Source organism: Excalfactoria chinensis, chromosome 4, assembly GCF_039878825.1.
Source record: "Excalfactoria chinensis isolate bCotChi1 chromosome 4, bCotChi1.hap2, whole genome shotgun sequence".
NCBI classification, from domain to species: Eukaryota; Metazoa; Chordata; class Aves; order Galliformes; family Phasianidae; genus Excalfactoria; species Excalfactoria chinensis.
Genome location: NC_092828.1, coordinates 67,433,451 through 67,461,449, shown reverse-complemented (window position 1 = coordinate 67,461,449; position 27,999 = coordinate 67,433,451). Strand labels below are relative to the sequence as shown.

General features: G+C 38.6%; 1 protein-coding gene across 10 annotated transcripts in view; it reads left to right on the top strand.

Moving 5' to 3' along the window:
• TRIM2 (tripartite motif containing 2) overlaps positions 1-27,999 on the top strand; it is an 87,026-nt gene extending 59,027 nt beyond the window's left edge. For all 10 annotated transcript variants that reach the window (XM_072333899.1, XM_072333898.1, XM_072333907.1 and 7 more), the window contains exons 6-12: positions 2-725; positions 11,230-11,333; positions 12,624-12,791; positions 18,538-18,706; positions 19,875-19,945; positions 22,459-22,599; positions 23,555-27,999. In XM_072333899.1, coding sequence (XP_072190000.1) covers positions 2-725; positions 11,230-11,333; positions 12,624-12,791; positions 18,538-18,706; positions 19,875-19,945; positions 22,459-22,599; positions 23,555-23,707 — 1,530 coding nt within the window. In that variant the 3' untranslated portion in view covers positions 23,708-27,999. The remainder of the gene's footprint in view (position 1; positions 726-11,229; positions 11,334-12,623; positions 12,792-18,537; positions 18,707-19,874; positions 19,946-22,458; positions 22,600-23,554) is intronic.

The following is a 27,999-nucleotide window of genomic DNA, read 5'->3' as shown; positions in this document are numbered from 1 at the left end:
GGTTCTCCAAACCCAGCTGGATACCTTACTTGAAGGACAAGAGAGCATTAAAAGTTGCAGCAACTTTACAGCCCAAGCCCTCAACCATGGCACCGAAACTGAAGTGCTGCTGGTGAAGAAGCAGATGAGTGACAAGCTGAATGAACTGGCTGAGCGGGATTTCCCCTTGCAGCCCCGTGAAAATGATCAGCTGGATTTCATAGTGGAAACAGAAGGCCTGAAAAAGTCCATTCACAATTTGGGCACTATTTTAACCACCAATGCTGTTGCCTCTGAAACAGTTGCCACAGGTGAGGGACTGCGGCAGACTGTGATTGGACAGCCCATGTCTGTTACCATCACCACCAAGGACAAAGATGGGGAGCTCTGTAAGTCGGGGAATGCTTACCTCACTGCTGAGCTGAGCACGCCTGATGGAAGTGTAGCAGATGGAGAAATACTTGACAATAAAAACGGCACTTACGAATTTTTGTATACTGTTCAAAAAGAAGGGGATTTCACTTTGTCACTGAGACTTTATGATCAACACATCAAAGGCAGCCCATTTAAACTGAAAGTGGTCAGATCAGCAGACGTATCCCCTACCACTGAGGGTGTTAAGAGACGTGTTAAATCTCCTGGCAGTGGTCACGTAAAGCAGAAAGCTGTGAAAAGACCTGCAAGCATGTACAGCACTGGAAAAAGAAAAGAAAATCCCATTGAAGATGATTTGATCTTCAGAGTAGGTAAGTGACTTCTCTGCTAAATACTGCCATAAGCAAATGCAATTCAGGAAAATGGATGAAAATTTCCCAAGTGAAATTATTTTAACATTAAAGCTCTAAGTAGAGCAACCTGATAATACTTTTAGACCTCTTAACTTAGCATGTGCATTTTAAAACACGTTTCAGGAATTCTATCGGCAAATATTTAGTTAGATTTTGGGGTGAGAAATGCATCCATCTGATTTATCATAAAATATTTTACGTGGCAATATTACAAGATCAATGCTGCAGTTTTGTATTGAACTGCTACTTTAAAAAATTGCATGGCAAGCGACAAAGTAGGAGGATTTCCTTTCTAAAATGATTAACCTAGAGGTTAATCTAATTAGTTAACCAGGATCTACACATGTTAAAACCTATGATCAAACATAGTTATTTCTTGATATCAACATAGGACGAAATTATTATTTCCTTTATTTGTTGTTTGTGTCATGGTTTTGTGCTGTCAATATTCAGTATGTCAGTATTTCAATTTGTACCCTCAGTTAATGATTCATACCGCACATGATGTCATGATGTAGAATATTGACAGCACAAAACCATGACGTTTTGTTTCTTTAATAGTGTTTTGTACTTTTTCCTACTATCTAAACTTGTTTCATCCTTCATATAATGTAGTAGTATCTTGACGTTTGTGGGTTTCTAATGGTTATAAAAATATAGATGTCATTTATTCTGATTTTCTTTCAGCTCTTTTGGGGCAATTTCTTTTTAAGCTATCTTAAGAATTCATAATTTATATGTTATATAAATGGCTAACGTATGTAGTTAAAAGCAGCAGCAACAACTTTTCACATTGTACAGCTAAAGAAAAAAATGAAGTTGACTTGTGATATACAGACTTGTATATATCAAATTTGAGCATTTATCAGAAAATTAGCTTCCTCTCTTGTAGCAGAGAATGAATGGTGGTTTTTCTTTGAGTGTTTTTCAGTAATTCTGTTGAAAACTCACTGGGATACCACATGTCAGTTGATTTGCCCTTTCTGTCAGACTTCTTGTCTGATAGGATTTCTTTAGGAATCCTTACTCTAATAGACAATGTATGCAATAACACAGTGGTTTTATATCAGAAAATGCATTCAATACACATGGTTTTCTTGCTTGTAAGACATTACAATGCAAGCTTTGCATATAGCTGCTCATAAAATGTCCAGTCTTTCCCAGATGGCCAGTGCATTTCCTTGTAAGATACACAACTCCTAAATATAATATCTCAAAGCATTTTCTACAGAGTCAATAATATACTGTTTTACTGTCACTAAGGCTGCATTTTCTGATCATTCCTGGGTCAAAAGTTAGAAATAAGATGTAGAATAATTCATAGTGAAGTTGAGCTGAGCCTCCTCAACAACTGCTTTTGGTTGTCCAAAGCTGGTAGGTGCCTTTGGTTAAATTAACACCCAAACATTGTTTTGCCTCTAGCAGGAGGATGTTCTGGTTGCAAAAGGTATTACTGAGTTGTTAAAGAAAAAAAATCCCTTGCACAGAGACAGAGTAATCAGTTCTGGACTCCTGCAGGAAGGGATCTGTGGCTTTTCCCAAATATGATTTCACTGCTAGTGCTGGTTAAGATTAACAGAGAGTATGTACAGATATTTCCTAGATTTTCTGGGCACCTTGTTTTGAGACAAGGTTAAACAAGAGCTCAGGATGATGCCTGAACCCTGCCTGAAAGAAAATGTTTCTTTGATCTCTTCTGGAAGTGGTTGTGCCACATTGTATGCTAAGCAGAGCATATGCTAGGTTGGATGAGCAGATTTGAAGTCCTGACATAATTTTGATACTGTCAGAGTTCTTATTAGTATGTATTTCATACTAATAATATGAAATATTATTAGTATAATAGAAATACTGAAATACCAATAGTATTTCAGTATGGCCTAACATGATTTCAGGTTGTAATTTCTGCTTCTGTATCCCTTGCTTCTAGTGAGCAGCTTCCAACCTAACTACCAAATAATGCTATAGCTCTAGTTTGTTGCTACTTTGTCAGTGATTCTCTCTACTACGCCATGAACTCTAATGCAGTCTTGAATATTTTCTGAAAAGTGTAGTGCCTTTTCACTGTGGTGCAATCATGACTGTGTGCTTTACTTTGGAGCTTTGTCTCCTTCCTTTTCTCTGTCTTCCTCACTGTGTCCTCCCATCGTCCAAAGGAAAAAGAGCTACAGCTGTGCATGTCTCAAAGCTTTTGCTTGAGGAAAACCCTCAAGAGTTTCCACATTTAAGATGTTACTGAAAAACTGAACTGGGAATAATGCTTAATCTCATTCCACATTTTGTTCTTGGCTACTCATTTCACAGAATGATCCTATATAGAGATGTCCCGGTGGGGTTATGTATGCATCATCATCTAAGAAGTCTCTAAGCAGTTGCAGCTGTAGTGCTCTAGCTTCTTTACACTCTTCCAAAATATGTTATTAATAAATTAAAACTCCTGACGTTTGTGCAGAGGTTGCCTTCAGGAATCTAAGATTTTGTTTAGCTCCAGTTTTTAATCACTCAAGTAATTTGAGGTTTGGTCCATCTGTTGATGAAGTCATGCAAAATGAAGTTTATTGCTCTTTTCCAGCACAACTGTGTATCTGTTTGGATCCCATTGCTGAATTCCTCTGGTAGCCCTGGCCAAATGTGGATTTTTGTTTAAAACTATGCAAGATAAAACTTGCATTTGGGCCACCAGAGATACATATGGCTGTGCTGGAGAATTATACTGTAATATTCCTATGGCACGCGAGTATATGGAGCATGCTATTGTATTATGTTGAATATGGGCTTTTATGCAGATGTAAATCAATCAACTCCCAGCAGAAGATCATTCTTGTGTAAACATTAAGAAATAGTGTTAACACAGTATTAGTGCAGATAAGCGTTTTTATTTGTTGGGAACTGGGCATTGTAATATTTACCAATTCCATTATACTCATTGCTTTTAAAGTGGCATATGGTTCTGTTCAGACATTTTTAAGGTCAGGGTGTTGATTACACATTCATACAGTCATGTAACGCATTAATTAAAAGATCAGAGCATTTCTTGCTTCCTCCTCTCAATTATTTGCATCCTCAACAAAAATCAGGTATGATCTTTGTCATGGAATTCTAAGGTCACAGCCTGAACCAATGAGTGAGATGCATGAGTGTGTAGGTTCCCTTGGGGAGGGGGAAAGGAGGTCTGGAGTCACCCCTTTTGTCTCTTTGATACTTCCCGTGCAATCTGAACATGCATGGGTCTCCCTTTTCCCCTGCCCTTCTCTCCTGAGGCACAATGGTATGAAGTGGGGTGGGTCACCTTCTTCAGCTTGTCCATTTCTCCAAGCTGTTACTGGGAGGGGTGAGTTAATTTCTTTGTGATATCTTTTCCTGTAGCTCCAATTTCTGAAGTAAAGGCTCTGCCATTGCCTTTGTTTATTTTACAGTCTTTAAGAGTGTGTCCATGCGGTTCTCATGTTCTAAATGTTTCAGCCTGCTGAACTTAGTACAATAATGAAAGCACAGAATCATAGAATGGCTTGGATTGGAAGGGACTTTCAAGATCATCTAGATCCAACTCACAAGCAAAATCTGATCTGTCTGTCTTTGTGGCATGTAGTAAATTTGTGCAAATGAAAACAAAACTTGTTTGTGTTTTCTGGAAAATAATTGTTGCATATGGTATTTGCTTCTACTGCAAGGGGTAGAAAGCATTGAAGTGAGAGGAAAGGCTCTTCTGTTGCTCTGCTCTTGTGCCTTAGACCTATGTTGAGTAGAAGTGATGGATGTTTGGTATTAGCACTTCCATCCCCTCTGGTAAATCTCTCCCATGTTTTGCAAAGGAGAGTTAAGAGCCATGGGTAGCTACTCTTCTGTCCAGGGCCCCATCTGGGGCTCTACCTCTGCCATGCCTTGGTGCTTTTTTTCCCTGCACTTTTAATGACTGGGTTCTTTGACAGTACTTAGCAGAAGTGGTGCCATTTCCCACTTCAACTGTGTTTTCTCTTTCTTTATTTATGCCTGGAATTGGCATGAGACACAGCCAGATGGAGGATTGGCTCTCTGCTGGAAAGTTAAGTTTTCCTTAGAGCGTGCTTAGTTGTCTGTTCAGCCATGTAAATGAGCATCTAAATTGAGCTGATAAATTTAATGAGTGTAACTCACTCTAATTTTAAGGGGAAAAAATAGCACCTTTAACAGTACCTTCTGTCAGCTTCTTTACTAGATGTGAATGTCATCATCTGAACTGTTATCAGTTCTGAAAGTGAATAGGAGGCTGACTGTGAATTTACTCCATGTGAGAACTCACAAACAAGGCCTGGGTAATAATAGCTGTCATGTATTTATGCCTGATGAATTCTGCAAATTCAAAGCAGACTTAGGGGGAGAAGAGGTGCTGGATTTAAATTTGACAAATAATAAATGGTGAGCTGTGAGTAGGTTTGAGGGAAATGTTTAAATTTCCTGGGGCTCGTATTTATTATTCAATTTCCTCTAAAGGCCTCTTGCTGATACTCTGTAGTGGTTTGTCCTGTCTGAAAGGGATGGGACTGTCTATGGATATGCGCTTTGTAAGCAACTGCAAAAACATAAATAGATTCTATGCATAACCATTTTGAAAAAAGGAGTGAATTTTTCTAGATGCAATTAAGTCCCTTGTATGCATGGTCCAGAGAAATTCTAGCTACTCTGTAGGAAACAGCATCGGCTCGATCCATTCCCCTAGCTCCTTCCTTACTTTCCCAGCAAGGTTCTACCCAAGCCACGTTATAGCACTGGAAAAAGTGTGGATGTGTAAGTGTAGCTGGTTGGCATTCTGAGAAAAGGCAAATGCAGGAAACAAGAAAACAGCTCCGTCATACCTGTCTGTGCGACTTATATGTTAATCTTTCCATAAGGTTCAGTTCTATCTTTTTTTCAGTATAACACATAGAACAGACCCAGAAGAATTATTTGGTGGTGTAAGTAGGGAAAAAAAAAAAAGGTAGTTATGTAATATGCTATTGGTACTGCATCTTCTCAGGTCTCCCATTAATCTCCAATCTTTCTGCAGGATTTTTCTGTCTCTGAAGGGAATCCCTTTCTGCTGAGAGGGGTGGTATGCTGCTTCTGTTTTAGGAAGCTGGTAAACCTAGTTTAGCAAGCGGGGAGATTATTAGTCATATCAGCAAAATTTAGAAAGCAAAAATGCTTCTGTTACTATGAACATAAAAAAAGTACATTGTTCAACAGGTTCATCCAGATGGATGCACTTAGAAAGCAAACTTAGTTGCATGATATAATTTTAAATGTTTCCTGTGGTTTTTATGTTTTTTGATTTTTTTTTTTTTTTTTTTTTTCTTCTTGAAAAGCAACAAGCAGGAGGAGTTGGAAGCCATTGTGCATCAGACTATCTATGACCTAGCTGCTGTTAGCAGAATATGGTGGAATCACTGCCATGACTGGAGTGCTGTGATGAATAGTTACAAGGTCTTCAGAAAGAATAGATGAGGAAAGAAGGGTGGTGGTGTGGCCCTTTATATTAAAAACTGTTTTAATGTTGAAGAGCTTGGACTTGGGAATGATATAGTTGAGTGCCTGTGTGTAAGGATCAGGGGAAAGGCGTGGGTCACATTCCTCAGCTCAGCCCTTTCTCCAAACTGTTACCAGGAGCGGTGAGTTAATTCCTTTTGATATCTTTTCCTATAGAGCCTATTTTTCCAAATAAAGGCTCTATCATTGCCCTCATTTGCCCTACAGGTATGCAGGGAGGAAGTTAGGAAGGCAAAAGCCCAACTTGAACTCAGATTGGCCACTGCACTAAAAGAGAATAAGAAATCATTTTGTAAATACATCAATGGTAAGAGAAGAACCAAGGAAAATTTCCGTCCTTTACTTGATGCAGTGAGGAATACAATCACTGAGGATAAGGAGAAGGCTGAGGTCTTCAATGCCTTATTTACATCTGTCTTTAATAGTTATACCCTGATCTGGAAGTCTGGGATGCTACACAGAATACACCCCTGGTGATTTAGGTAGAGACAGTCAGAGCTCCTCTTCCATCTGGACTGTCACAAGTCCATGAGACTGGACGGACTCCATCCTAGGGTGCTGAGGAAGTTGGTGGGGGTGATTGCCGAGCTGCAGTTCGCCATTTATCAGTGTTCCTGGTTATCTGGAGAGGTCCCAGAGGATTGGAGACTTGCTGATGTGACTCCCATCTACAAGAAGGGCCGCAAGGAGGATCCAGGGAACTATGGGCCTGTCAGCCTAACCTCAGTTCCAGGGAAAGTTATGGAGCAAATCATCTTGGGTGAGATCACATGGCATGTGCATGGCATCCAGGGGATCAGGCCCAGCCAGCACAGGTTCATGAAGGGCAGGTCATGCTTGACCAACCTGATCTCCTTATACAACTGGGTAACCAGACTGGTAGATGAGGGAAAGGCTGTTGATGTAGTCTACCTAGACTTCAGCAAAGCTTCTTGTTTCTCACAGTATTCTCCTGGGGAAACTGGCTGTGTGTGGCCTGGACAGGTATACCCTTCTTTGGGTAAGGAACTGGCTAGAGGGTCGTGCCCAATGGGTAGTGATTAATGGAGTTAAGTCCAACTGATGACCTCTTACAAGTGGTATCCCCCAGGGGTTGGTGCTGGGGCCCATCTTGTTTAATATCTTTACTGATGACCTAGATGAGGAAATTGAGTGTACCCTCAGTAAGTTTGCAGATGACACCAAGTTGGGAGGTGGTGTTGATCTCTATGAGTGTAGGGAGGCCCTTCAGAGGGATCTGGATAATCTGGATCACTGGGCTGAGGTGAATGGGATGAGGTTCAATAAGGCCAAGTGCCGGGTCCTGCACTTTGGCCACAATAACCCCATGCAGCACTATAGGCTTGGGGTTCAGTGCCTGGATGACTGTGAAGAGGAAAGGGACCTGGGGGTGTTGGCTGATGCTCAGCTGCACATGAGCCAACAGTGTGCCCAGGTGGCCAAGAGGGCCAATGCCATCCTGGCCTGTATTAGAAACAGTGTGGTCAGCAGGAGCAGAGAGGTAATCATCCTCCTGTACTCAGCTCTGGTGAGGCTGCACCTCGAGTATTGTGTTCAGTTTTGGGCTCCTCACTACGAGAAAGACATTGAGGCCCTGGAGCATGTCCAGAGAAGGGCAACAAAACTGGTTAGAGGTCTGGAGCACAAGTCTTATGAGGAGCGGCTGAGAGAGCTGATATTGCTTAGTCTGGAGGAGCCTCAGTGGAGACCTTGTTGCACTCTACAACTTCCTGAAGGGAGGCTGTGATGAGGAGGGGTTTGGCATTTTCTCCCAGGCAACAATCAAGACCTGAGGAAATGGCCACAAGTTGTACCAGAGGAGGTTTAGATTTGACGTAAAGAAAACATTTTCTTTCAGAGAGTAGTCAGGCACTGGAATGGCTGCCCAGGGAGGTGGTGGAGTTGCCATCCCTGACAGTGTTCAAGAGGCGTCTGGATGAGGAGCTACGAGATATGGTTTAGTGGCTTGTGGTAGCAGCAGTAATGGGAGGACAGTTGGACTAAATGATCTTGTAGGTCCTTTCCAACCTTGAGATTCTCTGATGCTATGATGAATGTGTACTGTGTATCTGTACTGTGCAAGAAGACTGAAATTATGAAGTGTTCTGGTTGTGCTGCGTAGTCTTGAGCTAAAAATGGCTGTTCTTTTGTTTAAACCGAATCTTCAAAGCTAAATTAATTGGTTTGTGCAGGGTAAGCTGAATAATACCCAAAGGAATTAGGTAGGGATAAATCTAATCTGATTGTTTATTTAGAGAGATATTTACAAAAACAATGTGAAAGGAACTATTCTACAGCTTCCTAACTGCTCTGCTTGGTCTGACCTTTTGAAAACCCTCCTCTCGCAATCCCATACAACTTGCTGCAGAAGTTGAAATAAAATGTCTTTTGCTCTTCCATTGTATCCAAACAGTAGCTCAGAACAAGAGAGAGACAAGACTGGGTGAAGACAGATACAAAAGATTTAGGCTTTCGTCTCAATGCCCGGTTGCTTGGGGGCTACGCAACACCCCAGATCCTTAACAGGTGTCCAAATCATCCTCTATCCCCAGCCCTGTGCATACGAAATGTCTCACCAGGCTAAGCAGAGATGGGTGACTGTCCAGAGAATAGAGAATAATGCAGAGGTATCTTGCAGTAAAAGATGCCAATGTCTCTCTCAGGCAAGTGTGTTTATAAGGAGGGAATCTTTGCTTAAGTGGGAGGAGCTGTTATCCTTTGTTATTACAGTCATGGTTGCAGGATCCTGCTTTTCCAGAGTTTTTATGTAGATTACCACAAGATTTCCTCTCACACGAGCTGCTGGCGTAGTGAATTTTTCAAATCAGAAAGTTCAAACTTACCTGATTTCTTCCTGAGATTAGGATATCAGCTGTGTTTCACTGACCTCAGCTTTCTTCAGAGAAATTTGTTCCCTTGTGGAAGGGACTGTATAGAAGGCCTGAATGCAGATTAGGATCTGTCATGGGTTTAATAACTGCAGAATGCTGTTTACAAGAGTATTGTGCATGGAAATGATTTTCATCTGCACACTGTTAATGAAGTACTGTTCCAAAACTTACTGGGAAATGTGATTATGGCATTCCTGGGTGATTATTTATTTATTTATTTATTTTTCCTTTGATGTGTATTTATGAAGTCCCAGTGAAGAAAACTCTGGGCAACTCTTTATACTGATCACTCTTATAATTAAAAATGAATATTTTTTCTGTGGAGAAAGAGCATATATTCCAAAATGGTTGTGCTAGTTGGTTCCAGATGCAAATGTTTTTTTCCTTTTCTCTCAGTAGTATAAGGAATGCTTCTCACTTTTCATCCCTTCCCTTTGGCTAAAACACAAAAAGGAAACTCACTATTAGCATATGGTGGAGAGAAAAAAGTGCGTGCGTCCCTCAGGCACTTCTCAATAAAAGAACATACAGAAATGGCTCAAGTGTGGGCAACATAATTAGTGTGTAAGTCACTGCTTGCTTAACATGTAGTTTCTCCTTGTGCTACAAAACTGAGAAGTGTTTGCTTTGCTGAGAAAGAGAGAAGCATGTGCAGAGTTCAGGAAAATAAGTCTTGAAACAAAGAAATGTTCTCAGCACCGAGTGCTGAGGAGTTAAATGTTGTTTTTAGCCAGTGAAATATACATCCCACACCCATCACCATATCAGATAGAAGATTTTTTTCAGAGCATGTGCATCCCTAATGAAAGTTAAGTACAAATTAGAGCTAATGAATGTCATATATTGGAGATCACAGAGCAGTTTTAATAGTCGGACTGCAGGTTATTTGGACTGACTAAAATGAAGTACAAGCTTTTCTGCTGGAACCACATATATTGAAAACAATTAATGTCTGATGCACAGATGGGGAATTCTTGTAAACATGCATAACCGGGGAAGAATAGCTCTGTGTGCAAGCCTCAGAATGAACTGCTTGTAGAGTCTTTTCTTTTTTTCTTTTTTTCTTTTTTTTGTTAATTCATTAATTGTGAATAACTTTGTGGTTCAAGATCGTAACTGCAGGCTTGTGTACACAAACCTTCTTTCTGAACACAGCAGGAATCTGAATACTGTTACTGTGCTCCGGGTGCAGTTTGGACCAGGCGCTTCAGTGCTGACCTTTTAAACATATCAGTTTACTTTGTGACTCTCCTCAGACTGTCCCAGAACAAACACCTAAGGAATAAAGGCACATAATGAACTTTTGTGAACACCTGACTTTTTGTAGGTCCTTATCTCATTATTCCCCATGGTTCTACATACATCTCTATTGCATTTGTCCTGGATAAAAATGAGACCTGTGTTTATATACTGCTTCGTAAGAACCATCAAAGGTTTCTGCAGAAAGATTCAGTTACCAGATGTTGGTCTTCATTGGCATCAAGACCTAGTCATTCAAAAACAGCTTTTCATCATCGTTTTCTAAGAGAACTTTTGCAGACTGAATGAAAACTGAATGGCAAACCTCCCTGTATTGAAAATGCCTCATCCAAAGCAGTCACTAATACATTTATTTTTCCCCCTCAATTTCTTGACTTCACAGAAGAGATTTAGAAACTGTAGTAAACACTTGTCATCCATCCTGGTTCTTGGCTTTGTCTCTGTATGCTCCCTCAGTGCTGCCTCTTTCATCTCTTTCTCACCTGAACAAAAATCCATATTTGTAAAAACAGTGCAGAGCTTGTGAAGAAAACATTTTACTTCTCTAGCAAGATGCAAACTGTGAAGGCACTTTGTTTTGTGAAGGCCAAGGTAGTTCCTCTGCTGCGGATTAAATGACATACATGCTAAAGAGTAAGAACAATCTCTTCTACTTAGAATTGGGATCTGTTACTGGGATGATTCTGTATCAGTGAGAAGAACTCTTGAAAACAGGCATCCATAGATCAAGGATGGATATACTGGTTTTTAGTTCCTAACTTATTAATATACTACCTAGCCTGATTAATGTGCTTTGTGTTCAATTTTAGGCACCAAAGGAAGAAACAAAGGGGAATTTACGAATCTTCAAGGTGTAGCTGCATCTACAAATGGAAAAATATTAATAGCAGACAGCAACAACCAGTGTGTACAGGTATGAGGTTATGCCAGTGTCAAGTATTTGTCTGGTATTTTTTTTCCCATACTGTTGCCTGATTTGTATTCAGATTATATGCAACACAATGCAAGAATGCCCAACCTGCTTATTGTCTATATTATCATTCCATCCTCTTGACTTGTAGCTATCTTCTTCAGATATACACTGTATCAAACACGTATGTCAGAGTTTATTTTCATTCCTTATTATGCTTGGCAGCAAATGAAAGCAAACGGTGCAATAACATGGGAAAATGTCTTTTTGTAAATATTGCTTCACATTGTAAATCCATCAGTCAGTGTTTCAAAATAAATATAGGACAAGATGCCACAAATGTAGTTTCTTAAGTGGATACAAGTGAAAAAAAAACCCATACAGATACTATCTTCAAATGACTTTTAGTCTACATACTGGATTTTTCTGTGTGATCGCACCATAAGATCATTTCTGTGCTAGGATCCCAAACACCCATGATTTCTTGACTTCTATAACCTGTGTGAAAATCTAGCTGTGTTTTCTCTTGCCTGTCATGCATTTATTCATGTTGACTGGGTTTCTTTGTTTATTTGTTTGTTTTACAATTAACAATTTGTCGTTACTTTTTAGGCTGCCCATGTGGTAGTAATGAACAGGGCAGTGGTGTGCAACTTATTCTTGAGTATGTCAGAACCAGAAAGCCACAGGCAGCAAGAACTCATTACCAAGCCTTTTCAAAGAGATAGAGCTGAATATTCATCAGTAGCCACATAGTTTGTTATTTGTGGTCCCTTCAGAAGTTCAGTGTCTAATTGTCTCAGGGATGCAAGTAGTGGACTAATTTTTGAGTAGCTGAGGCATCTGTCAGGAAGTGGCTGAGTACATATTCATAAGTCAAATGATTACATTTTAAAATACTCTTTTATCTTTTATTTTTTTAAAAAAACACATTGTTTTTGACTGTGGCCAAGACAGTGCTTCGATTTCCTCATTTCTAATACAGGTATAACACAACTTCTTTCAACTATCTAAGAGGGATATCATGAAGCATAATTCACTGATGTTTATAAAATACTTCAAGATCATTCAAGAAACAGTGCAGTAAAAGTGCATAGAACTTCTTTATTAAGAAATCAAGGTCCAGGTGGAGGCCTCTTCTTAAGTGGGGTGTATTGCTTTGAAATATGGACTGTAAAAGTACTAAACATTCCTGTCTTCTGGACTACAGTTCTCAGTAGTGAATTCTAAATTGTAAGCTCCAAAGCATAGATGATGCAGACCTAGTTTTAAAACTAATGTTTTCTGTTACAGATATTTTCCAATGATGGCCACTTCAAAAGTCGCTTTGGCATAAGAGGAAGGTCTCCTGGCCAGTTGCAGCGGCCAACAGGAGTGGCTGTGCATCCCAGTGGTGACATCATTATTGCAGATTATGACAACAAATGGGTTAGCATATTCTCATCGGATGGAAAATTTAAGGTATGACCATCTGAACTCCCCTGAGATTTCTCAGTCTTGCATAGGAATGCAAAGTTACCGTTGTAGGGATTTTTCGTGTGTGTCAAGAAATGGCATTGTTTGTTTGTTACTTAGTATAAACTCCATTGTTGTGATGTGTGAATGCATGACGCAGACATGTTTTATAATAAATAGGAAGACACCTCAACTGCACTGCCAATGTCATATCAAGTAGAGAGCATATGTTCCATTCTGCAGTCCTGAGCACAAGGTATTTGTCCGCCTTTCTGCAGCTTGCAGTTGAGAATAGCTAATGTAATCAAGAGGAGGTGGACTAGGCAAACAAGCTCATATCGCTAGTAGTTTGATTATATATAAAGCTGTGTCTGTATACATATATACACACAAGACAAAAACTTTTGAGAAGTCTTCATTGATGTATGAAAGGGAAATGTAAGGCATCAGACTGATGATGATGTTCTCTATTTTCTCCATACACATCAACAAATTAAGGGCATAATTTATGTATTGTCCTGTTGTTAATGAATGCAAGGAAAAATCAACCCAAGAGGTTAATCTGGTGCTATAGCATGGAAAGGAGTATTTTATGTAGGGTGATGTGCAGTAGAAAAGCTAAGAGGCAGGAAAGGAATTTACTTATTCAGAAAATAAGTTCTGTGTAGTGTGTGCTTATTTTCATATTAGCCTGGATGCTTTTTATGGCAGTTAACAAAAATGACAGCTACTGTTCTACGCCAATGCTTGTAAACCTGCAGGATTTATCATGTTTATGAGGTGAGTACAATTCCAGAGAGAATTAATGGTTACCTCCATTTGGGGCTGTTGTCTGAATGCATACTACCAAGCTAGGTGATGAATGCTGGGCATTGCTCTCTCTAGCAGAGATTAGCATCACTCCGGCAGGACAAAAAAACCTTCAGAAATATTTCTCCCATAGTTACATAGTTATAGAGACCCATTTTCTGGCAGCCTAATGACAAAAGGCTCAGGTCCTGACCTACTCATGTGGCTATGAACAGATGGCCTTCCTTTATTAGTTTTCACAAAGTGACAAATGCTGTATCAAATAGCAAGTTTTGCTTGCAGAGTCTCCCATTTGAGAATGACACTTGTACATTTTTAGAAGTATCCAGATGCTGCACAGACTCAAAGCTAAAATAAAACAATACTACTATGTAACACAACTGTTTTGAAAAAAAACCAAAAACAAAAACCAAAAAACAGATAGGATTTGCATTTGCAGGGATGACATGATCTTCCTTGTTGTTGAGTAGTTTTAAAAGTGCATGGCTACATAGGAAAATCTTGGCTTTGGCTGAAGACGCCAGTACAAAACCAAAGAAAGATGTAGTTATTTAAGAATCCAAATGCTCTGAGTAGTCCAAGTGTGATGTAAATAATTATTAACATATTTAATGTGGGCTGCCTGGGTCAGCACATGGAGGAGGGAGGGCTCGTTTTCCTTCCTTCTTCAGCCAGGATGTAAATGTGACACCATTGTGGATGGTGTCAGCTCTGGAGGAAACAGCCATGGCTCTGGAGGAGCCAGCTCCCTGTGTCCAACTGGGAGTCAAAGTATTGGAAAAAAATAAAAATAAATTAAAAAAATTAAGGTAGTTCCTCGGTAGTTCCCCTGACATGGAGCCCAGCTTTGGTTTTAGTCAGTATTTTTTTTTGGTAGCCTGCACTAGCTATGTGAAGTCAGCAGCGTTTGTGAGGGTAATGCATTGGACTTAATAGTTCTTGAGGCTAGTCTGGTTAAACAAGAGATGCAACATGAAAATACTACTCTTAGATTTAGTGCAACAGATAGTATTTATCGGAAAGAATACAAGAATGTTTGTAGACAGATCTTTTACCTGGAAGGAAGGTTGAAGCACAGGACATATGAAACAAGTCTAGCCTGTGGAAATCTGGGAAAAAAAACCAACGTACAAGGGCTCTGTCTGATTAAACTAGGCAATGCTTGCGAGAATGTACAGACACACAGGAATAACAGTGTTTCACTTCAGAGGATAGCACCCACAAGAGATTCTATATCATTTGAGATATTGATGGTCTGCTAGTTGTTAACTAAGTGTTATCAGGGGTCTTTTTTTTTTGAACTTATTCTAAGTATTTTAGTTGTTGCCTCCTTCCTTCTTCATTTACTCTCCTTTCGCTTCACAGCTTTTTAATACTCATGTGAGCCAGGAAGCAAATTTCTCCTGGAGCCAAGCCCAGGCATCTCCCTAATAGCAGAACTGGGCTGACTCATCCCAGCAGCCTCTGCCAGGCAGAGAAGTGTCACCTTCCTCAGTTGCTGGTAGCAACGGAGGCAGAGCTCTGTTTTCTCAAAGCTCTGAAGCTGGCATAATGCAAGCTTGGCAAATCCTAAGCTAAAGTTGCACCAAAACATAAGTAAGTCTCTTAAAATGAAAGGCTGCAGTATTGTCTGCACAATGAAGCATCATACAGGGTCTTAGAACTGGCTGTTCTCTTTCTGGTTTATGTAATGAGTCTGACATGTGACTACTGAGATGTCATTTAATTTCCCATTGCTTTATTTTCCTCATCTGTAAAAGCTAGACAACAGTACTGGCTTCTTCTGTAAATTACTTTCAAATCAAGGGTAGCTGTATTAATTGCCAGGCTAAACAGAGAACTGAATCAGCAGTATCAGCCTCTGTGCCAGTGGTGTTCAGACCTAGTGAAGGAAGTGGAGACAAGAGACACAGGAACAAATTGTGGTCCACCGAGAAGAAAACACCTAAGACTGCCTGTTGTTAGCCAAACTGAGTTGTAAGTTGAGTTAAGACATCATATTATGATGGCTGGGAAAGGATGGAAGAAAATATTTTGTCTATCAGAGTTTTATTTTTTTGTCTTATTAAAGGGATTAAGAAGGGAGCTGCTTGAAGCTGGCTGCATGTTTACATAGAAATAGTTCTGTGTGGAGTGTGATAAATGGTCACAATTAAATTAAGACAATCATACAAATGATAAATCCATTTATCATGTGACACCGCAATGCCTGATGATGGATTTATCTCCATGTTAGGGACATTCCAGAATGGGAAAAGAAGATATATTTCAAGTCTGTAAATTAGTTTCTGACAATTGTGAACCTTTCTGACAGCAACAAGATTGGTGGAGTTGAACTGAAAGCCCTAACACACCTGCTATTACAGGGGAAGAAGTCTGTATAATTTGTCTTCTGTTTTTTTTTAAATAAAGACTCCAGAAATATCTCACAAGAGAATATTTTCCATTCTAGTAGTGTGGCCTTATAGACATATATTTGAAAACCAATCTGAATTCATAAAAGCCTATAAAACAGGGAACAATATGTCCTTGACTGAATTCAATTGTTTGTTTTAAAGATTCAGGTCGTTCATTTTACTTTATTCATTTCTGATGGCGGAAAAGACTGAAATACTTCCATTCATACACTTAATAACAGTGACTGGGTTTCATAATGCTGTGTTTTAAATAATCAAACCTACGATTCTAAGAAAGCTGAAATAAAAATACACAAAACATATGTTCAGCCAGAGCCAGTGATGTGTCATCAGTGTATTTTCATCTAAACTGGAAACAGATTCTTCAAAACCTAGCTGGGCATAATTTATTGCTTACTGCAAATTATATTGTGAATTCTGTCCCAGGAATAGTAATTTTTATTACTCTTCTCAGTGCTGAGTGTCCATTAATTCAGTATGTGATTTATTCACTTTTTTTATCGTCATTTATATTTATATATCAGAAAGACACTATACTCATGAGTCGGAGTCATTTTTCCCTAAGAATCCTGGAAGGATTGCTGGTAATCCTGGCAAGGAGGTGGTGCACAGGCAGACAAACATTCAGGCATCCCAGAGGAAAGAAGGGAATATGTTATTTAATCACTCCAAAGGAAATGAATCTACTGATTTGCATTTGATTTATGTTGTAGCTGCTTTCTTGTTATGCAAACCTGAATGCATTTTGTAGATTTGCTTATATGTTTCCCCTGGTGATCACCAAGTCATTTTTAATAGATTTCTTCCTGGGGTTGTTTTAGTGTGATTTAATTAGGTGTTCATTGTCAAAATATTGAGCAACTTAAGAGAGCATATGTATCTGCACATAAAACAGACATATGATTGTTGCACTTTGGCTATGCATAGCCTTGAAGTTGCAAGATTTACTCCCTGGAGTTTTCTTGGAGACTGAAAGAGTCTGTGTAATAATGCTGTTGAGTTCATACTACACAGCCTCAGGTTATCTTCATTTCTTTACTTTGAGATGGCTCCTGCTTTTATCAACCCCACCCATGAGAATGTACTGTGGAATAGGAGCATGGGGTTTCTTAAGGATAGTTGAGCTCCTTTAGATATTCATGTGGTTGTTTGCTTTAAAAACATTTGGAATCTGAACAAAATGAGTTATGTAATGGATCTTCACCATGTTGTGTAATCTGTCCTGCCTTGATAATCAGTGTCTAACACAACTTTAGCCACTCACATAGACTACTTAAGGATGGAATGGTCCCCTGGGTTCATCAGGTCCTGCTCCAGCTCCAGCGGGACCACACATTGCAGCTGCCCAAGCCTATGTTTGGGCAGCTTTGGGAGATCTCCAAGGAGGAGACTCCACAGCCCACAGCCTCTCTGGGCAGCCTGTGCCAGGACTCCAACATCTGTACAGCACAGAAGTGAAGTCTGACATTCAGAGGGAACCTTATGTTCAAGTTGGTGCCCATTGCTTCTTGCTCCCTGACACTGGGAACCACTAAAAAGAGCCTGACTCTCTCGTCTTTGAAACAGAATACAGCAAGTGTGACCTCACCAGTGCTGAACAGAGGGGAAAATTCCTCAATACTTGCATTAGGTAAAGGAGAGAGGCAGAGAAAGCACTGATGTGTCTTACCCCGTATAGGCAGTGCAGTGAAAAATGGTATTTTCATAAAGAAGATGAATACTTTAGTGTCTGTTTAATTAAAATTCATTTGGAAACAGAAAATTGTCATCCACCAAGGAGATGGATGCGAGTTTGTAGGATATCTCTGAAAAATTACTGCAGGATCCGGAAGTTAAAAGCTCACAGAAGACCTGACTTTTGGAGCCAGCTGGGTAATTGTTTCCAAATCTGTCCATCACTTAAGCTGCTCCTACTGTATGCTTCTCTGCAAGGAGGTGTGCTGTGGCTTTTTTTGACTTGTGCTCAAAAGCAGCACCTAATCTTCACCAGTTCTGCTGTAGCTACAGCTTTTCAGTCAGATGCCATCTGCAGGTTGAGGGAAATAATCCATTTGTCGTCTCCATCCTGCACATTTATATCACACCCAGTATAGTAATAACTGCAAGACTTCTTATAATGTATTGATTTCTGTGAATCATGTCTGTTACAAGCCCATTTTCCTAGTGTAGTGAGTGAAAGGGGACAAGAGGTCTTCTTTGCATGTCAGCCTACCATATCAGTATGCTAGTATTGACTACGTAGCCATTTGTTTGGATCCATATTGTCATATGTTTAGATTCAGTTGATGAGGTAGCAAATTTTCTACTCTAGAAAGGACATACAGAGAACAGTCTTTCTTTTTAGCTGAAGATGAAATGAAAAAGTACGCAATATGAGCTGATAAAGCAATCACTTCCCCCTGGCAATCTTTTGATGACAAATATTTCTTTTTGTGTTACTCTACGCCTGTAATACAGGGCAGCTTTGAACTGTTCTTACTTCTATCACACTAATGTGTTTTTCTGTTCCATGTCTTCTGTTTTAGGCTAAAATTGGATCTGGAAAACTCATGGGCCCAAAAGGCATTTCTGTGGATCGTAATGGACACATCATTGTAGTGGATAATAAAGCGTGCTGTGTGTTCATCTTTCAGCCAAATGGGAAAATAGTCACAAGGTTCGGTAGCCGAGGGAATGGTGACAAGCAGTTTGCAGGTACACTTGATGGTAATATGTAAATCCCCTCTGCTTGCCTCTTCTGCTCACATTTGCATGATGTCCGAGCATGTTGAACATGCTACACCCTACTCATTTTTCTTCCTGAGAGGAGAAAGTTCTACTAAACATACAGCTTGTCTTTGCTTCACCATTTGTTTAATTGGCCAGGAACTCCACAACTTATGTTCTGCAAATGTAGGTGTAACCATCTTGTTTTATCTACCTCTCTGTGGCTGGAAGCATTTCAGATCAGTGAAACAAGGAAGACAGACCTTAACTAGTATTTTGTAAATTCTTTGTAATGCCCACACTAAGCTGTTAATTATAATCAACTCCAAACTTCATGCTTTGTGTCTCCTGTGATCAGATACACATTAACTCCTGCCCCATGTAGTATCTTACCATTACAAAATGGGCATAATGGGACAGTGTTAAGACTGAGTTCAGAAAGACCCAGATATGCAAACGCCAGTCTGGGAAAGCTGCCACTTATAAATTCAACTGTGTGTAGGCTACACGGGACAGGTGAATTGTCCTTATTTGAATGTTTTCAGTGTAAAGGTCTTCATCCTGTTTATACTTTGTACTGATGAACTGTGAAAATTGAAATCGAGTTTTCATTTCCTTAATAACTTAAAATGGCACCAAATACTTTTATTCAGGTGCTTTCCTGTTTTCAGGTTTGTTTCTTATTCATGTTTGTGTACACAGTTCAACACACAGAATAAAAAGGCACTTCTTTTCCCTGACAATATTTTCTAAGTAACTTTTGCATTTATCCTAAGCTTGTTTGCTTGGATGCTTGTAAGAAGTGATCAAAGAAAGCATAGAGGATTCCATTTAGGCTTTATTTTTTGAGGACTATTTTCATTATATATAAAATTTTATTCCAAAGCACTGCACATTCTCTCTTGCTAATCAACATATAAATATCTGCATAGTCACCTGTGTATAAAAGGAATGAATAGTGCTTATTGATAACACTAGCTGTCAAATGGTTGGAAAAGTTTATTTACAAAAAGGCATGCTGAACTTTTTAAAACAGGAAATGAAATGAAGAGTGCTTTGAAATTGATTGTCCCTTTATGATAGAAATCAAGCAGTGGTATTACCATTTAGTGGCATTGCTATTTTTATTATGATTCTTTCTTCATCTGTATTGCAGGTCCTCATTTTGCAGCTGTAAACAGCAACAATGAAATCATCGTTACAGATTTTCATAACCATTCTGTCAAGGTACAGCCAGTTAATAGCAATTTGGGATGCTTTTTAATTTCCTGGGGAAAATAAAGTCATGTTAAAAATATAGAGACCATTCTTTTTAACTGTGAGGCTGAATTAAAAGACTCATAGATCTTTGCATGCACTGTATTTAATAGAGATGTAATCAGTTGCTTTCGGTTTCAATATTATGTTCTTTAGTTCAGTTGCTTAAATATACATATGTTATGCCTGAGATAAATGATATCACCTTAGTTATTTTTAATTAGCTGCCTGAAAAAATCTGTTACTTATCAGTCTTTTGATATTTTGGATAACTGATAACTACTTTTGAATTTCCCATTAAAATCTTCCCACGATTCTACTTGAATCTTACTGAAAACTGTGAAGTGAAGATACCTGACAGACTTTATTCCATATTTATAAGCTTTATTATTACTGGATCATTTTATGACTTAATAGTCTTAACTGTGTAAGACAAACCATGAATTTTCATCTAGTATATCCTGCACAGGGCAGAACTGTCCACTGGCCATTACATCAATGGGAAATCCTGACTTGTGGCCTTTTAAACAGCTGTGGTAAGATAGGTGGCAGATTTGTTTGTCCCAGTAATAAACTAGAGCAAGGATGTTGGTTGAAATATCATGTGCTGGAAAACATGAATTAAGGAATTGCAGGCCATTTCAGAAACTAGTCACCTGTTGTTTTCAGGCCATGCCACTCCCTTTCAGCCCTTTCAGTTCTTTTCACTCCCTCACCATGCAGTACCACAGGAACAGCAGATTTTCACCTAATCGAATTGAGCACACAGGTGTACCTTTGGCTCAGTTAACCAATGTTTGTAACTTAAATGATATATATATCTTACATATTTACCTGAAACATGACATTTCTGTCTGCATACTGGTAAGTGTAAAAAATCCAATGACCTCAGTGGTGCTGTACCATCCAGCTTCTGAGTAGGGACCTTGTTTTGTTATGCTTTTGGAATTAGAGAGGAAATGACAACTCGTGTTTTGGATTACTACAGAAAGACCAAGGCTGCTGTAGGAGCCCTGAAGCAGGCTGTTTAGGTGGTTTAGCAGCAGGTTTATGTCTCCATAAATTACCTCTCCAGCAGCAAAGCTTATTGCAATAACAAGAATGCCTGGAGAGAGTTAACAAGGGCCAGCTACAAGGAACAAAAGCAAATGAAGAGATGTAAGAACTGTGGCATCTTAGTGAATGAAATGAATTACATTCCTAATGAGAACAGAGCATCCTGTCTGTGTCTGGTATGATTCAGTGGCATGAAAATGTTACTTGTTGCAATTTGGTACTAACTGGAAAAGATTCTTATTTTTGTAGCATTTCTGTAAATCTGTGCAGATAACTGTTGACACTTTGGAGAGTCATTTAAAAAAAATAGGCAATGCAGTCCTTTTCAGTTAGATAGTAAGGGAAAGAGCAGAAAGTAAACTTTGTTTCAAATAGTAAATACATTTATAACTAAATAATTTTCACTCTTAGGACTCTCAGCTTCTTTCTGCCACCAGTATCTCGAGTTACACATCTTCATTCTGCAAAACATTCTGGTTTTTTTCATGAAGCCATGCAAATGAAACATCTTGCGTCTCACTTAGTCCTGTTAGTGCATTGAGGTTGCTGGCAAAATAGCCATTGATCTGTTCCATCTTTCTGCTGTCTAAAACTGTTATTTGCCGTTGCAGGTAATGCAGTTGCAGAGCTGTCTGTACAGAGGGCAGTGTGTCCTGTGATTCTTAGTACTTGTTAGGTTTTGAAAGTCAAAGAACAGTGTATGTATTCTGTCAAGGCTCACTACCAGTGTCATATGAGCGTTTTGCTCTTAGCTCAGGATGCACAAGCTGTGGAAGGTGTCCTGGGACCTAAGCACTTCATGGTGTAGAGAAGCAGAAGGGAAAGACAAGCACCTTTCCTCCCATCTTCATTCTGAGGCCTTTACTATAGGGCAGATGCAAGATTGGAGACCAGTATTTGCATTTATCTCTTTTTCAGACTTTACAAATATTTTGCTTTTTAAATTATAGAAATGCTGCTAATTTTGCTGAGCTGGCCTTAAAGATGTAGACTGGTGCTGGTATTGACAGTGAGTTCTGTGCTCTTTTTTTCATTGTCTGATTTAACCCATTTTCACAACTCAAATTTTCATTAAACATCAATCATGCAAACGCACTGAAATGCAAACTTACCAGCTATTTGAAAATGCAGATCTAAAAATGACCCTTGCTGCAATCATTTTTGCCTTTATAAATATGTTTGCCTTACATAAATATATAATTCTTCTGAGTATTTCTAAAACAAGAAGGGTAAAAACGAGAACTATAAATGTCCATGCTGAGAAAGGGAGGGGAATATAGAAGGGGAAATAGTGCTGGATGTGGGGGAAGATCTGGTGGATCTCCAGTTCACAGTTTTGTTAATAGGTAGCATCTATTGCTGGTAGTATTAGATTTAGTAATATTTAATGTGATGCCATAGTCAAGTTTTTGTTTTAACCCTTACAGGTATTTAACCAGGAGGGAGAATTCATACTGAAGTTTGGATCGAATGGGGAAGGAAATGGACAATTCAATGCACCAACTGGTGTTGCTGTAGACTCTAATGGAAATATCATTGTTGCAGACTGGGGAAACAGCCGAATACAGGTAGAGATTTGTGTATTTCAAAGGTGCTTGATTAGGAAAAGTAATGGTTTGATAACTGGTTGATCAGTAACGCCTTCAGGCTTCCCAAGAAGCAGGATAGCTGCATTAGAAGTGATGTGTAGCCTTTTGTATACCTCATTGCTGGTCTGTTCACTTCTAAAGTGGTGGTGTCAGGCTGTGGTCTTTCCAGTGTGAGTGCTGGCAAGTTTGAGAGCTATTGTGATCAAGATTCTTGTCTCCGAGTAGCTTCCTAAAAGCTATTTGATGACTTAAGAGACTTACAAGGCTTTACTGAGATGACAGTAATTTATAATTGTCAACATGGTGGAAAATATGAAAAAACAAGTGATCTGTACAGCGCTTGAGGCAAATGTGCAGATTTTTAGCATCTTTTTTGAATGTTGCAAAAATATCCTGCTTCTGTATAGAGAGTTGTGCTCTTTTTATCTTTTGAGTGCTGATCACAGTCCTTTCTTACTACTAAATAACTAGTAAATAACTAAGCATATGCATTAGCTTCACTGAGAATAAAAATGAGGGAGCTGCTCATCGTTGGTCTCAGGAAGCACTGACAACAATGCAAACTGGTTTTCTCTCTGAGTGGGAACTTAAGAGTTGTTCTAGCTACAACAGTAAAATTTGTTAGAAAAACAAGGTGTTGGTCATGTTCCCAATTGAGTTTGATTTACTTTAGCTAGTTATTTTATTTTACCTCATTGAATATCAATTCTTGCCAAAGATCCTGGTAGCCTTGATCTGGTCTTTTTCATAAGAAAATATATTTGTATAAAAACTTGCCTATCATGAGAATAACAGATGAGATTCAGTCTGTGTTTGTTGTATTGTATGCCAGTGGTTTCAGAAATAAGAATAATGGTGTTACTGAAAGTAGACATTCATCTACTAGATTATTTTTTATTCATAACATTTCTTATGTGTTCTCTCATCTCTGAAGGTTTTTGATGGAAGTGGATCGTTTTTATCCTACATTAACACCTCTGCTGACCCACTTTATGGCCCCCAAGGTCTGGCCCTTACTTCAGATGGCCACGTTGTAGTTGCAGACTCTGGAAATCACTGCTTCAAGGTCTATCGATACTTACAGTAACAGTGAGCACTGGAGCTGGATAATTTTACACCTTTAAGCAAAGACTGGTCCCAGAGATCCAAGGCAGGATATCTCCTACTTTGAGTTCATTTTTAACAATGAAAGAGTCTATTATGAACTTCTTATGTTAATTTCCAAACTTAACCTTGTTTACATAGAAAATGCACCTCTTACGTTCCTCACTGAACTTTTTGTTGTAAGGGTTAATACACAGAATCCTCTGTAACTGAATTCATAAAGACAACGTGATATTAAACAAAAACTGCAACTTATGGAACTGCAATTAACTAGTTAGACAAAAATGAGAAATTTTGGGGGAAATCCCCAAAGCTTTTTGAAGACTGTGAAAGGTGGCTCCTATTCAGAGCTTCCGAATTTGACAAAGTGTCATTGTTATGCATTATTTCACCCAAAGGTGATCCTGGGAATCTTCTAGATCTCGTTTTCATGGTAGGTATTACACTTTTAACATTCTTAAGTCTTACTATCTGTATCAAGTAGGTCCTTTTAGTATGAAGTTAAGTCACACAAAATTGATCTAGTTCAAACTGTCAGATCTAACTCATCTCAACATTTAGCGCTCTGAGAATCAATGCAAATTTCCTACTCACGTGGGATTAATGAAGGATTTTTTTCACATACTTGTTGTTCACTCTTTCTCTTGCTCAATATGCTGGAAGGACTTTGCAGAAGCCTGATGTTTCTATAGCTCTGGAAAAGCTTAACTGTAGTGATACGTTAGCGAGAGCTGAATTTCTGCACAACAGACCTTCTGACACCAAACTAGTTAATTGGGATCAGGGTTATTGCAGTGTCAACTCAATTAACCTCATGCGTGCCACTCTTTTGTATATGTCCATTGCCACATCTCCTTAAGGCAACTCAGTGTATTAACAAATAAGAAAATGCAGCATCACACAGGACAGAAAGCCAGAGAGGTACCCCTATGGAGGACCTACATTATACAACCAAAGGAACTGTGGTAAACAGAGGTTGTATAGGAAAGCCGAGGGTTACCAAAGCTATTTCTTTATACATGAGGAAAAAAATACATTACAAGTAAGAATGATTTTGAACCAATTCCTGAAGTCTTCATCAAAGGGAATTTTGTTAGAGGATAAAATAAGGACTGTGAGATTTATTCTGATTTGTTTGTATGTATGTATGTTTGACTGACACAAAACTTTAAAAAAGTAAATGTAGATTATTTCCGCAAACTGGAACACACGTATGCCATTTGACAATGGTAGTACTCTGAAAAATGTCCCTTTTCCTTCCTGTTGGATCCCTTTACTGTGTTCTTTACTGAGTTATTAATTTAATGAGAAGTGCTTACAATCATATGACTTGGTTCTGTTTCTGATGTTATTTTTAAGTGTTTACTTGTCTTTTTTAAAGTAGCATTGACTTCATACTTAAATCAAAATCCAGTGGTCAAAAGATGAGTTGTTATCATAGCCTAATATAGATAGAGTGGTGCTCACTCGAAAATCTTCTTTGAGGAGCTGGTGAGTGTGCTGCCAATGCCTAAAATCGTTTGGGAAATAGCGTGTTTCTTTTCTAATTTTTAATACCTTTAAACAAAAGGGCACTGGGTCAGTAACAAGGGAGTGTTTTAAGTATATTTGCAAAAATGAAAGAAACCTTTGTTAAATTACTTGTTACAAATATTTGACTTATTTCTCAAAAGGCTAAGATTGTTTCAACAAATTTACGAAAAAAAGGGTTGTGGTTTTTTTTTTTTGGTAAAGATGTATTTGACTTGTAAAAATGCAGACCCCTAAATTCATAAATGTTGTGTTTGTCCACTCTTTTTAATCACTGTTTCTTCTTCTCATATTTCTTTCCAATTTACACACTCTCCCACAAAGTTCCCTTTTCTTATTTCCTTGGAATAAATATTTTGTGCATAAGGCTTGAGATTTGAACTTACATATAATGCAGATGAGGAACCGGTGGTAACATTTTTGAAATGTTAAAAATGGAGTTTGTTCTTACCAAAAGAAAACCAATAACCTTTGCATGAACCGAGTTTGTCCTAAAATGCTGAAGATGAGTAACCTCAGATATTATACAGTAAGCTGTCCTATCAAAATTTAACAAAGTTGTCAATTAAACCTTATGATGATCAATTAATTCTATTCTAAGTGTCCTTATAAACAACCTGATGATTTCTAGCTTTGGAATGTCTTTCAATGGCAGATTTATCAATGAACAAATGTATGTAGCTTTTAAAATGCATTCTTTAACAAAGAAAAGAGGTTGCACTGGTTCTGAGATAAAAAGTAAATGAGAAGTGTACTACCGCTGTTAGTTATATATTGGTATAATACTAACAAGATTTAGTTCAAAAATTGAATTTTTGTGGTAACGTTTTACTAAGCCTGCATGGTTTTCATTGAAGAAATGTTGCCAAATGCTCCATTGTCAGGTACTCTGAGAATGGCAGAAATCAGACCCTAACCTATATATATCAAAACATAAACTTCAGACTATATTAATCCATTTTTCTGCAAATCATTTTCTGTTCATTCAACTCAGTATTGATCATCAGGATTTTATGTAACCTCTGTCAACCCATTACATATCCATATGAAACATGGAATTCTGAACAAAGCTCTCTTGCTAACAGTTATTAGGGGTGATGTGGACGTTGAATAGTCTTTTGGGTTTTCTGTCTTATTGAGGCTTCAGACATCACTGGAGCAACCCTGAAGGCACCTGAAAAAATGGCACTCATTTGGATTTCCTTCTGATAGATAGCGAATGCTGCCAGTTGGTGGCATGGGGTATTTTGTTTCTGAAGGTTGACCTTATCTTCCTGGCACAGGAAGTGAGAAACACGTTGCTTTGGCAGCATGCTTTTGAAGTCAGCTCAGCTAAAATGCTTGGCTTACCAGTGTTACAAAGAACAACCAAAGCAGACATTCTGTTCTAAAAAATAAATAAAAAAATAAATAAACACACAAAAAACCTAGCAGATTCTTTTCTCATTCATTTAAGTGAACATCAGAATTACACGACTTACTGAGTTGCTAGCATTTATTTAAGGCTTATAGGCATTCTGCTGCCAGATTTCAGGTATAACCAGAAACATTCCCTCAGCTTCTCTGGAATGCTAAGTGACTAGTGGTGCGGCTTGAATGACAAAAGTATGTGCTTCATTTAACTAATCTTCAACTCAAAAGTAATCTCAAAAGGTTATCGGTTCTTATGTAATTCGGAGTATTTTAGGACAAACTAGCTGACTGTATTTTCATTATGTTGTGACTAGAATAAGGGAATATGTTCACATAAATCCACTACAAATAGGGGATTTTTACATTGGTTGAAACAGCAGCAGTGTAGCTGTGTAAGAAAAGGAAAATGGCTCGAGGCAAAGCATTTGTCTGATGTAGACAGAGAGTTATGTATTAGTAAATGCTCTTCTGGTTCTGTAAAAACTATAGGGTTTTCAATTTTACATCGATATTTTTTTACAGTTAAGGATCTTGTGTTGCCATAATGAGGACTCTAAGTGCCCAATATGTTGTGTTTGTTATGAAGAATGACTTCCAGCTGTGGGTGACAGCTAGTTACGTAATCATGATGTACACTGACAATTTGCTCGAAGAACTGTGAGCAGTGATTGTTTTGGACTGTTGGTGGAGAGTACGAGAAAGGTATTTGTGCTACAGGGTAGGGAGGTTCCTCACTGGTTGCGTTCTTTCTGATGAATGTACAGCACTTTGGTTGATGTCTGTGAGCAACACGGCCTTAACCCTGACACTTTTTGCTTTGGCTTTATGACACGGGAATGTTCCCTAAGCTGCACAGCGTATGGCAGTATCCCCACGTTAGAAATCTCTACCAGTTGATACGCTGCAGCTTTCCGGTTCCAAGATCCTATCTTTCCTCTTTGTTTTTTAAAAGCTTTTTGTACATTCCACCTTTTAAAGTCAGTTTCGTATGTTTTGTGTACATGTAAGTCTCGCACTCTCTTGAAACTTATGATGAAATACTATTCTCACTTGTTTTTGTTTCATTGTTTTTACTTTCTTTTTCAGTCCCTGTGAGGCTAAATACAAACTTTACTCCTTAACATCAAGTATGAAAGATGCACATCAAAGTGTTTGTGTGTGTGTGTGCGTGTGTAGTTTTAGCTTCCTGTGTGCCACGGCATTCTTAATGCTTTAGCCGATGATAAAAAGTACTCTGTCTTGGAAATGTAGGAAAATCAGTCAAATGTGTACCTTTACCACGCACAAAAGTTTCAAATAATAAAAGCTTGTTTCCTCTGTTATTGTTGAGAA